Source organism: Leucopleurus acutus (genome assembly GCF_964270905.1).
Source record: "Leucopleurus acutus genome assembly, chromosome: 17".
In the NCBI taxonomy this organism is placed as follows: domain Eukaryota; kingdom Metazoa; phylum Chordata; class Mammalia; order Artiodactyla; family Delphinidae; genus Leucopleurus; species Leucopleurus acutus.
In genome coordinates, this window is record NC_139159.1 from 38121152 (window position 1) to 38134443 (window position 13292).

Here is a 13292-nt window from a genome sequence, read left to right on the forward strand (position 1 = left end):
CAAAACTGTATGGGCACATAGTAGGATCTAGATAAATATTTGATGAAAGAATGGATGAAACTGTTATATGTTAAATGACAAGTCGTATATATATATTTTTAACTGAAGTATAGTTGATTTACAATATTGTTAGTTTCAGGTGTATAGCAAGCAAAGTGATTCCGATATATAGATAGATAGATAGATAGATAGATAGATAGATAGATAGATAGATTCCTTTCTGTTATAGGTTATTACAAGACATTGAATATAGTTCCCTGTGCTATACAGTAAATCTTTGTTGTTTATTTTATGTATGGTAGTGTGTATGTGTTAATTCTGTACTCCTAATCTATCCCCCACCCCCAATTTCCCCTTTGGTAACCATAAGTTTGTTTTCTATGTTTGTGAGTCTATTTCTGTTTTATAATTTAATTTGTGCTATTTTTTCAATTCCACCTGTATTATATAATATATAATATTTTTCTCTGTCTGACTTAGTATGATAATCTGTAGGTCCATCCATATTGCTGCAAATGAACTTATTTCATTCTTTTTTATGGCTAACATTCCAGTATATATATATACACACACACAGTATCTTCTTTTTTTTTTTGTGGTACGTGGGCCTCTCACTGTTGTGGCCTCTCTCGTTGCGGAGCACAGGCTCCGGACGCGCAGGCTCAGCGGCCGTGGCTCACGGGCCTAGCCACTCCGCGACATGTGGGATCTTCCTGGACCAGGGCATGAACCCCTGTCCCCTGTATCGGCAGATGATCTCTCAACCACTGCGCCACCAGGGAAGCCCTCACAGTATCTTCTTTATTCAGTCATCTGTCAATGGACATTTAGGTTGTTTCCATGTCTTGGCTATTGTAAATAGTGCTGCTATGAACATTTGGCATGCATGTATCTTTTCAAGTTAAAATTTTCATCTTTTCCAGATATATCCCCAGGAGTGAGATTACTAGATCATATGATAACTCTATTTTTAGTTTTCTAAGGGACTTCCATACTGTTCTCCTTAGTAGCTGCACCAAGTTACAGTCCCACCAACATTGTAGGAGGGTTCCTTTTCTCCACATCCTCTCCTGCATTGATTATTTGTAGACTTTTTTTTTTTTTTTTTTTTGCGGTATGTGGGCCTCTCACTGTTGTGGCCTCTCCCGTTGCGGAGCACAGGCTCTGGACGCGCAGGCTCAGCGGCCATGGCTCACGGGCCCAGCCGCTCCGCGGCATGTGGGATCTTCCCGGACCGGGGCACGAACCCATGTGCCCTGCATCGGCAGGCGGACTCTCAACCACTGCGCCACCAGGGAAGCCCTAGACTTTTTAAAGATGGCTATTCTGACCAGTATGTGGTGATACATCATTGTAGTTTTGACTTGCATTTCTCTAATAATTAGAAATAATGAGCATTTTTTATGTGCCTGTATGCTTTCTTTGGAAAATTGTCTCTTTAGGTCTTCCTCCCATTTTATGATTGGGTTGTTTCTGTGAAATTGAGTTGTATGAGCTGTTTATATATTTTTGAAATTAAGCCCTTGTCGTAGCATCATTTGCAAATATTTTCTCCCATTCTGTAGGTTGTCTTTTCGTTTTGTTTATACTTTCCTTTGCTGTACAAAAGCCCTTAAATATGATAAGGTCTCGTTTGTTTATTTTTGCTTTCATTTCTATTGCCTTGGGAGACTGACCCATGAAAATATTTGTATGATTTATGTCAGAGAATGTTTTGCCTATGTTTTCATTTAGGAGTTTTATGGTGTCATGTCTTATGTTTAAGTCTTTAAGCCATTTTGAGTTTATTTTTGTGTATGGTGAGAGGTTGTGTTCTAACTTCATTGATTTACATGCAGCTGTCCAACTTTCCCAACACCCTTTGCTGAAAAGACTCCTTTCCCATTGTACCTTCTTGCCTCCTTTGGCGAAGATTAATTGACTGTGGTGTGTGGGTCTATTTCTGGGCTCTTTCTTCTTTTCCATTGATCCATATTCTGTTTTTGTGCCAGTACCACACTGTTTTATTACTGTAGCTATGTAGTATTCTCTGAAGTCTGGGATGGTTATGCCTCCTGCTTGGTTCTTTTTTTCAGGATTGCTTTGGCAGTTCTGAGTCTTTTATGGTTCCAGATGAATTTTAGGGTTATTTGTCCTAGTTCTGTGAAAAGTGCCATTGGTAATTTGATAGAGATTGTGTTAAATCTGTAGATTGCTTTGGGTACTATTGCCATTTTAACAATATTAATTCTTCCAATCCAAGAGCATGTGATATCTTTCCATTTCTTTGAATCATCTTCAATTTCCTTTATTAATGTTTTATAGCTCTCAGCTTATGAGTCTTTCACCTTCTTGGTGAGGTTTATTCCTAAGTATTTTATTTTGGGGCTTGTGATTTTAGAAAGTATTGTTTTTGTTTGTTGTTTTCTTTTTACATTATTTCTGATATTTCATTGTTGTTGTAAAGAAATGCAACTGACTTCTGTATGTTAATCTTGTATCTTGCTACATTACTGAATTCATTTATCAGTTCTAGCAGTTTTTGTGTGGAGTCTTTAGGGTATCAAACAGTGTATCATCTATATATAATTACAATTTTACCTCTTCCCGTCCAATCTGGATACATTTTATTTCTTTTTCTTGTCTGATTGCTGTGGCTAGGACTCCCAATACTGTGTTGAATAGAAGAGGTGAGAGTGGGCAATGTTGTCTTGCTCCAGATTTTAGCAGGAAGGCTTTCAGCTTTTTACCTTTGACTATTATATTGGCTGTGGGTTTGTCATAAATAGTTTTTACTATTTTGAGATATGTTCCCTCTCCATCCACTTTGGTAAGAATTTTTATCATGAATGGATGTTGAATTTTGTCAAATGCTTTTTCTGCATCTATTGAGATGATCATGTGGTTTTTGTTTTTTCTTTCGTTTATATGGTGTATCACATTGATTGATTTGTGTGTGTTGAACCATCCTTGTAAACTTGGGATGAATCCCACTTGGTCACGGTTATGATCATTTTCATGTGTTGTTGGATTTGGTTTGTTAATATTTTGTTGAGAAGTTTTGCATCTATATTCATCAAAAATATTGGCCTGTAATTTTTTTTCTGATGGTGTCTTAGTCTGGTTTTATTATCAGTGATATGGTGGCTTCATTAAAATGTCCTTGGGAGTGTTCCCTGCTCTTTAATTTTCTGTAAGAATTTGAGAAGAATTGATATAAATTCTTCTTTGTATGTTTGCTAGAATTCACCTGTGAAGCCATCTGGTCTTGGACTTTTATTTGTAGGGAGTTTTTAAATTACAGACTCTATTTCAGTTCTAGTGATCAGTCTGTTCAAATTATCCATTTCTTCTTGATTCAGTTTTGGAGGGCTGTATGTTTCTAGAAACTTGTCCCATTTCTTCTAGGTTGCCAAATTTTTGACATATAATTATTCGTAGTATTCCCTTATGGTTTTTTGTTATTCTGTAGTATCAATTGTTATGTCTCCTTTTTCATTTCTTATTTTGTTTATTTGGGTTTTCTCTTTTCTTCTTAGTGAGCCTGGCCAGAGGTTTGTCAATCTTGTTTATCCTTTCAACGAATCAACTCCTGGTCTTACTGATTTTGTCCTATTTTTTAAATTTCTATTTTATTCATTTCCTCTCTAGTTTTTATTATTTCCTTCCTTCTTCTGACTTCAGGTTTTGTTTTTCTTCTTTTTCTAATTCTTTTAAGTGTTGGTTAAGTTGTTTATTTGAGATTTTTCTTCTTTTTGGAGGAAGACCTGTATCACTATAAACTTCCCTCTAAGAATTGCTTTTGCTGTATCCCACAGACTTTGTATGGCTGTGTTTTCATTGTCATTTGTCTCAAGGTATTTTTTAATTTCCTCTTTGATTTCATCATTGACCCATTGGTTTTTCAGAAGCATGTTGTTTAGTTTCCATGGAATCATTTTTTTCTCATTTCCTTTTCTGTGGTTAATTTCTAGTTTCATGTTGTTGTTGTCAGAAAAGATGCTTGAGATATTTTCTATAGTCTTAAATTTGTAGAGGCTTGTTTTGTGCCCTAGTATGTGGTTAATTCTAGAGAATGTTCCATGTGCACTTGAAAAGGATGTGTAATCTGGTTTTTGGATGTAATGTTGTGAAAATATCAATTAAGTCTAACTGTCTTATTGTATCACTTAGGATCTCTGTTGCCTTATTGATTCTCTGTCTGAAAGATTTGTCCATTGATGTGAGTGGGGTGTTAAAGTCTCCTACTATTATTGTATTCCTGTCAATTTCTCCCTCTATGTCTGTCAGTATTTGCTTTATGTATTTGGATGCTCCTATTTTAGGTACATATATGTTGATAAGTGTAAAATCCTTTTGTATTGATCCTTTTATCATTATATAGTGTCCTTCTTTATCTTTCTTTATGGCCTTTGTTTTAAAGTCTATTTTGTCTGATATGAGTATTGGGACCCCCACTTTCTTTTCATTTCCATTTGCATGAAATATCTTTTTCCATCCCCTGGCTTTCAATCTATGTGTGTTCTTTGCCCTAAAGTGCATCTCTTATAAGCAGCATACTGTACACTCTTGTTTTTTTATCCAACCTGCCACTCTGTCTTTTGACTGGAGCATTTAGTCCATTAATATTTAAGGTAATTATTGATAGATATATATTTATTGCCATTTAAAACCTTATTTTCCCATTGATTTTATATTTCTTCTTTGTCCGTTTCTTTTTCCTTTTGTTTTTCCTTTCATCATTTGATGATTTTCCTTTTGTATTATACTTATGTTCTTTTTCTGGTTTTTGTGAATCTATTGTGTGTTTCTGACTTGTGGTTACACTGTTTTTCACGTATGTTAACTCCTTCCTATATATAGTTGCCTTAGACTGGTAGTCATATAGGCTCAAACACATTCTAGGGGAAAAAAATCCACATTTTCTTACTCTCCTCCCCCACATTTTATGATTTTGATGTCCTCTCTTACATCTTCATGTTCTTCTTTTTGCTATTCATTGTGGTTGTCATCACTTTCACAGAAAATATTTTTGATTTTAAAATATTTTGATTAAAATTTAAAACATTCTGATTAATTTTGATTAAAACATTTCATTAAAATGTTTTAATCTGTGTACTGGTTTCTTTAAGTGATTATTTTCCAATTGTAATTTTCTTTTTCTTATAGATTCTTACTTCTTTTCTATTTAGAGAAGAGCTTTCAATATTTCCTTTAGGATAAGTATAGTATTGCTGTATTCTTTTAGTTTTTGCTTGTCTGGGAAGTTTTTTATCTCTCCTCTTCTAAAGGATAATCTTGCTGTGTAGAGTATTCTAGTTTGCAAATTTTTCCCTTCCAAGACTTTAAATATATCTTGACACTTGCTTTTGGCCTACAACGTTTCTGTAGAGGAATCAGCTGATAGTGTTAGTGTAGTTCCCTTGTAATTAACTCTTTGCTTTTCTCTTACTGCCTTTAGAATCTTCTCTTTGTCTCTAGCTTTGACATTTTTATTATAGTATGTCTTAGTGTAGGTCTGCTTGGGTTTATCTTGTTTGGGACCCTCTGTGCTTCCTGTACGTGGATATCTGTTTCCTTCTTTACATTTGGGAAGTTTTCAGCCATAATTTCTTCAAACACATTTTTGATCCCTTTTTGCTTTCTTTCCCTCCTGGAATCCCTATTTTGCATAAGTTGGCATAGTTTATATTATCCCATAGGTCTCTTGTATTGTTTTCTTCTTCTTTTTTTAAATTTGGCTTTCTGTCTTGATTGGACGATTTCCATTATTCCTTATTCCATTATTCCAGGTCACTTATTTGTTCTTCTGCATTATTCATTTTGCTATTCATTGACTTTAGCTCAGCTTTTATCTTGGCAAATGAGTTTTCTAATTTTTCTTGGTTCCTCTTTCTAGTTTCTAGTTTCTTTTTTCTGTACTCTGCATTTCCATTGATACCCCTTCTTAATTCCTTCAGTATTTTCATTATCTCCTGTTTTAAATCAGTGTCTATCATATTGAATAGGTCTGCTTCATTGTTTGTTCTTTCAGGGGAATGCTCTTGGTCTTTTAACTGGGAGTGGTTCCTCTGCTTCATTTTACTTTTATTTCTCTCTGTGAGTTTAGGAGAAGCAATTATGTACTCTGGTCTTGGAGGGCTCTTTATACATGGGAGCATCCCTGTGTAGCTTGTATGGATTTAGTATTTTTGGTCTGAGGGCTTTTTTTAGTATGCATGCCTGGCACCTCTTTCCTCAGCATGTGCTGGTCATTATCCCCTTGATAGGTGGTATGCAGATGTGGCTGCTGGTGCCCAGTCCTGGAGTTCTCAGTGGTGGCAATGTCTCAGGAATGGCCCTGGGACACAGGATGGGAGCAGAGGTGGCTCACAACCACTCCTGGAGTTTGGGCAGGTGGCAGTGGGGGCTCTCAACCACTCCTGGGGTCTGCAAGGGTGGCAGTGGTGGCTTGCAACCACTCTTGACTTGCAATGACTCCTGGTATCTGGGAGGGAGGTGGCAGGGGCCCACAACTACTCCTGGATTCCAAGAGGGAGATAGCAGAGACCCATGACCACTCCTTGAGTCTGGGAAGGAGGAGGTGGGGGCCTGTGACCATTCTTCGGTCTGGGTGGGTAATTATTTTTATTTTAAACACCTGAAATTGTTCTTCCTTTTTTGAATACATGTATACATGCACAAACAAACCTGTTCAAGCATTTGAGCAAAATGTTAAAAATTAAAAGATATAATAACATACAAAATTGAAATGATTTTCTTCTCTTTTGTTTGTTCTTACCATTTTAGATGATGGAAAATTGTCCTTTGAAGAATTCAAAGCATATTTTGCAGATGGTGTTCTGAGTGGAGAAGAGTTACGTGACCTCTTCCATACCATTGATACACATAATACCAAGTAAGGAACTTTTTTTAAATCACTACATTCTGTAAACAAAGTAGAGAGGGCATGAACAAGTACATACCAATGAAACAGAGACGGAGTAAAGCTGCAGAGGACACATTTTGTAACACGCCTATGTTCAGTTCTGAGATAGCCTCTAACAATTGAAATGCTGTGAAAAACTGAATTTTGAACTAGAAAATAAAGATCTTCTGTAGGGAGTTCTCATAAAGAGTTTGCAGAATTAAAACAAAGCATAGGTTATAAATAATTCTAATTCTGCCATTAATAAGAAAGTAGAATTTTACCTTGTTTCTTAGATTTCATCTCAGTTTGCTTCATTTAAAAATTGTTCTAAGTCCATTTTTATGTTACTGTAGTAAAATAGGAAATTGCAGCAATTATCTGGACAATTAAGATGTGTGTGCTGAACTCCAAATCAGTGTTACCTGAGAGATGTAGGTAATGCGGGACACAGAATTTTCTCTGAGCAATCAATGTATGTAGTGATCTACTTGATTTATTTTAAAATCTAGCAAAATAAAATATGAACTCTGAAAATTTGTAGGTTTAGCTGATGGATTTTTTTTGAGTCATTTTACAAGAAATGATTTACTTAATTTTTGAAATTTAAAGTGCTTTATTATGTTGCACTATAGGCACAGCTATGGTTACATTTCTAAAAAATATTTGCTTCTCATGATCAAGCAAAATATTTTAAAAATATTATTTATGTGACAAAAGAGGAAAATTTAACTTGCAAGTTAAAGAGGAAAATTTAACCAACAAGATATATTTTCAATGTTTTCCTTCCTTCTTTCCAAATATTTTCAAAGTGGTTATGTCACTATATTTAAAGTGATAAAAGGAAAAAAATATATAATGAAAAATATTCTACCCAACAAGGGTAACATTCAGATTTGAAGGAGAGATAGTTTTAAGACAAGCAAAATCTAAAAGAGTTTGGTACCACTAAAATGTTGTACAATAAATGTTAAAGGGAGTTCTCTAAGTGGAAAAGAAAGACCACAACCAGAAATATGAAAATTATGAAGGTAAAGATCTCATTAGTAAAGGAAAATACACAGTAAAGGTGGTAGATCAATCACTCACAAAACTAGTAGGCAGGTTAAAAGACAAAAGTAGTAAAATCATCTAATCCACCATAAGTAGTTAAGGGATATTTTTTTAAATGCAAAATGTGAAATAAAAAATATTAAATGTTGGGTGGGGGTGCAGGTCTGTTAGAATGCATTTGAACTTAAGAGATCAGTAAAGTATAATTATCATGTGTGTGTGTGTGTATATATATATACACATATATATATATTGTTATATATAAACCACATGGTAACCACAAACACAAATCTATAATAGATATACACACAAAATAGAGAAAGGAATCCAAAAATAACACTAAACATAGCATCAAGTCACATTGGAAGAGTGCAAAAGAAAAAGGAAAGAACAATAAAGAATTTTAAAAATGAACTGGAAACAATTAACAAAGTGGCAATTGATACATACTTATCAATAACTACTTTAAATGTAAATGGATGAAATGTTCCAATCAAACAACACAGAGTGCCTGAATGGATACAAAAATAAGACCCATATGTATGCTGCCTACAAGAGACTTACTTCAGGTCTAAAGACACACAAAGACTGAAAGTGAGGGGATGCAAAAAGGTATTCCATGCAAGTGGAAATGAAAAGAAAGCCAGGGTAGCAATATTTATATCAGATAAAATAGACTTTTAAACAAAGACTGTAACAAGAGACAAAGTAGGACATTACATAATGATAAAGAGATAAATGCAATAAGGAGATATAACATTTATAAATATATTTAAATCCAACATGGGAGCACCTAAATATATACAGTTATATATACTAAATAACTAATGAGTCACTGAAGAAATCAAAGAGGAAATCACACAAATGAAAATAGAAACACAACAATCCACAATCTATGGGACACAGCAAAAACAGTTGTAAGAGGGAAGTTTATAGAGATACAAGCCTACCTCAGGAAAGAAGAAAAATCCCAGAGAAACAGCTTGATCTTACACCTAAAGGAACTAGAAAAAGAAATGCCAACAAAAATCTAATGTTAGTATGAAGAAAGCAATAATAATGAACATAGGAGAAATAAATGAAATAGAGACTAAAAAAGAGACCAAAAAAAAAAAATCAATGAAACTAAGAGCTGATTCTTTGAAAAGATAAACAAAATTGATAAAACTTTAGACAGACTCATCAAGAAAAAAGGAGAGGTCCCAAATCAATAAAATAAGAAATTAAAAAAAGAGAGAGGTCCAAAATCAATAAAATAAGAAATGAAAAAGAAGTTACAACCCATGTTATAGAAATAGAAAGGATCATAAGAGATTGCTAAGAACAATTATACACCAATAAAATGGACAACCTAGAAGAAATGGATGAGTTCCTAGAAACATAAATCTCCCAAGACTGAATCAGGAAGAAATAGAAAATATTAACAGACCTATTACCAGTAATGAAAAATAATCAGTAATAAAACAAACAGAAGTTCAGGACCAGTTGGCTTCACAGGTGAATTCTCTCAAATATTTAGAAGAGTTAATGCCTATCCTTCTCAAACTATTCCTCCCCCCCCCAAAAAAAAATTGAAGAGGAAGGAATGCTTCTGAACTCATTGCAAGAGGCCAGCATTACCCTGATACCAAAACTAGACAAAGACCCCACAGAAAAAGAAAATGATAGGCCCATATCTCTGGTGAACATAGGTGCAAAAATCCTCAACAAAATTTTAGCACATTGAATTCAACAATACATTAAAAGGATCAAACAACATGATCAAGTGGGATTCATCCCAGATTTATCCCCCGGATGCAAGGATGGTTTAATATCAGCAAATCAATTAATAGGATACACCACGTTAACAAATGGAAGAGTAAAAATCATATGATCATCTAAACAGATGGAGAAAAACTTTTGACAAAATTCAACACCAATTTATGATTTAAAACCTCTCGGCAAAATGGGTGTAGAAGTAATATACCTCAACATAATAAAGGCATAAATAACTAATGCACAGCTAACATCATATTCAACAGTGAAAGGTTGAAACTTTTCCCACAAAGATCAGTAACAAGAAAAGCATGCTCAATCTACCACTCCTATTCAACATAGTACTGGAAGTCCTAGCCACGGCAATTAGACTAGCAAAGGAAATAAAAGAATTCAGATTGGAAGGAATAAGTAAAACTGTCATTGTTTGCAGATGACATGATATTATATATAGAAAATTCTATATAGTATAGATACTATATATAGAAAATTCTAAACACACTGCCAAAAAACTACTAGAACTTTCAATGAATTCAGTAAAGTTGTAGGATAAAAAATTAACATACAGAAATCTGTTGCATTTCTGTACACTAAGAACAAACTATCAGAAAGAGAAATTAAGAAAACTGTCTCATTTACAGTGGCATCAAAACTAATAAAATTCCTAGGTATAAATCTAACCAAGGAGGCAAAAGACCCATTTGGAAAACTATAAAACGTTGATGAAAGAAATTGAAGATAACAACATACAAAGGGAAATATATACTGTACTAAGGAATTGGAAGAATTAATATTGTTAAAATGTCCATGCCACCCAAAGCACTCTACAGTTTTAGTGTAATCCCTATCAAAATACCAATGGTAATTTCCACAGAACTAGAACAAATAATTCTAAAATTTGCCTGGAAACACAAAAGACCCTGAGTAATCTAAACAATTTTGAGAAAGAAAGACAACACTGGATGTATCCCACTCTCTCATTTCAAACTATACCTCAAAGCTACAGTAATCAAAACAGTATGGTACTGGCATGAAAACATAGATCAGTGGAACAGAATTAAGAGCCCAGAAATAAACCCATGTTTATATGTTCAATTAGTCTACAACAAAGGAGGCAAGGACATACAATGGAGAAAAGACAGCTTCTTCAATAAATGGTATTAGGAGAACAGACAGCTACTTACAAAATAATCAAACTGGACTACTTTCTCATGCCATATAAAAAATATACGCAAAATGGATTAAAAACATAAATGTAAGGCTTTAAACCATAAAACCTTTAGAAGATAACACAGGCAGTATGCTATTTGACATTAGTCTTAGCAATATTTTTTTGGATTTGTCTCCTCAGGCAAGGGAAACAAAAGCAAAAATAAATAAATAAGACTACATCAAACTAAAAAGCTTTTACACAGTGAAAGAAAATATCAGAAAAATGAAAAGGCAGCCTACTGAATGTGAGAAGATATTTTCAAACTATATATTGGAAAAGAAGTCAGTATCCAAAATATACAAGGAACTCATACAACTCAACCTCAAAAAAAACAACCAAGTAAAAAAGGGCAGAGGCCTTGAATAGACATTTTTCCAAAGAAGAAATAAAGATGGCCATCAGACACATGAAAATATGCTCAAGGTCACTAATTATCAGCAAACTGCAAATGAAAACCACAATGAGATATCACATCACACCTGTCAGAATGGGTACTATCAAAAATACAACCAATAGCGAATGTTGGTCAGGATGTGGAGTAAAGGGAAACCTTATGCACTCTTGGTGGGAATGCAATTTGATACAGCTACTATGAAAACATAGTGTAGAGTTTCCTCAAACAATTAATGATAGAACTACCATACAATCTAGCTATTTCACTTCTGAGTATTTTTCTGAAGAAAACAAAATCAAAAAGATACATGCACCCCCATGTTCACTGCAGCATTATTTACAATAGCCAAGATTTGGAAGCAACCTAAGAGTCCATCAATAGATGGATGAATAAGGAAGATGTGGTACATACATACAATATAATACTATTCAGCCATAAAGAGAATAAAATTTTGCCATTTGCAACAACATGGATGGACTTTTGGAGGATATAATGCTAGGTGAAATAAGTAAAATAAAGAAGGCGAATACTGTGTGATATCGCTTACATGTGGAATCTAAAAAATACAGCATACTAGTGAATATAACAAAAAAGAAGCAGACTTACAGATGTAGAGAACAAAATAGTGGTTACCAATGGGGAGAGAGAGGGGAGAGCGTCAATATAGGGTTGGGGGACTAGAGGTACAAAATACTATGTATAAAATGAATAAGCTACAAGGATATGTTGACAGCATAGGGAATATAGCTAATATTTTATAATAACTGCAAATATTGTTAAAAATTGTGAATTGCTATGAGTCATGGGGATGAATTGTACTGCATGAGGAATACAGTCAATAATATTGTAATAACATTGTATGATGATAAATGGTAACTAGATTTACTGTGATCATTTTGTAATGTATAGCAATATTGAATCACTACATTGTACACCTGCAACTAATCTAGTCAATTATTCTTCAACATCAAAAGAAGTGTTTTCACTTATCAGAAATCCAGCATGTCCACATTTTTCAGTCAGTTAGAGGAATACATGAAGAAATTAGCATAATTCCTTGTAGAAGAGATTCACAGCACAGGCAGGGAGAATGATCCCCTGGAGGCAAAAATGATTCTTCCAGTATAGCAATTTGGAGTTCCAGATTGTCAGGATAGACCAAACAGTAGACCAGATGGAAGTTTTGCTGTTATATCAGACAGTGGACACACAGGAAAGTTTCTTGGGGCCTGCAGATGGAAGCCTGTGATAGAGATGGACAACTGCTGTCTTCAGATCAGGTGTTCCTTATTCCAGACTAAAATAATTTTTTTGGATGCTGAGCACTGGGATTTCAACCCAGTACTTGTTAAATCACTGAAGCACACTAAAGCAAACAAACAAACAAAAATTACCACCTACAAAAAATCATAGTTCATCTTGAGCTAGACTTGAAAGTTTAAAATTTTCTTTCTTAACCTAACATGAAACTTTTCTCTCTAAAGTTTCACTTAATTTGTTCAATTTCTTAGGGCCATGCAGAATATGAATATTTTATAACAACTCTTTCTAATATTTGAAAACAGTTTTTATGCACCAATAATGAGATAAAGTCCCATAATAATTGGAGAGTAATAATATCAAAGGGTTTGTTTTAGATGATAGAATTTTATTCCTTCTGAAACAGGAAAATCCGTTCATTTTATACTTGTGCATAACAGTTAAATTTTAAAGCTTGATTAGTTGGTTGATGAAACCGCCTTCTCCCTTGAGTTACCCATTACCCTCCTTAAGTAGACACATTTTATGGGCATTAGGAAAAGAAGGCAGCATCAGTACCCAAGGAATAAGTATTTAGTAGGTTGGTCTGAAGACCAAAGCCTGCACTGCATTATGACTAGAAAGATCATTCCAATTCCAATAGCTCCAATAGTGGGTAAGAGAGATCTCCCTATTAACGTAGGCTATACATCTTCAACTAGCACTGAACGCTAAGAGAGCAGCATCAAGTG

At 34.3% G+C, this 13292-nt stretch overlaps 1 protein-coding gene across 1 annotated transcript in view; it reads left to right on the plus strand.

The window, feature by feature from the left end:
- The window catches only part of NECAB1 (N-terminal EF-hand calcium binding protein 1), a gene marked incomplete at both ends in the record, with an annotated part of 279877 nt that overhangs the window by 74432 nt on the left and 192153 nt on the right, over positions 1 to 13292 (plus strand). The window contains one exon of the mRNA XM_082858688.1: positions 6769 to 6877. Coding sequence (XP_082714814.1) covers positions 6769 to 6877 — 109 coding nt within the window. The remainder of the gene's footprint in view (positions 1 to 6768; positions 6878 to 13292) is intronic.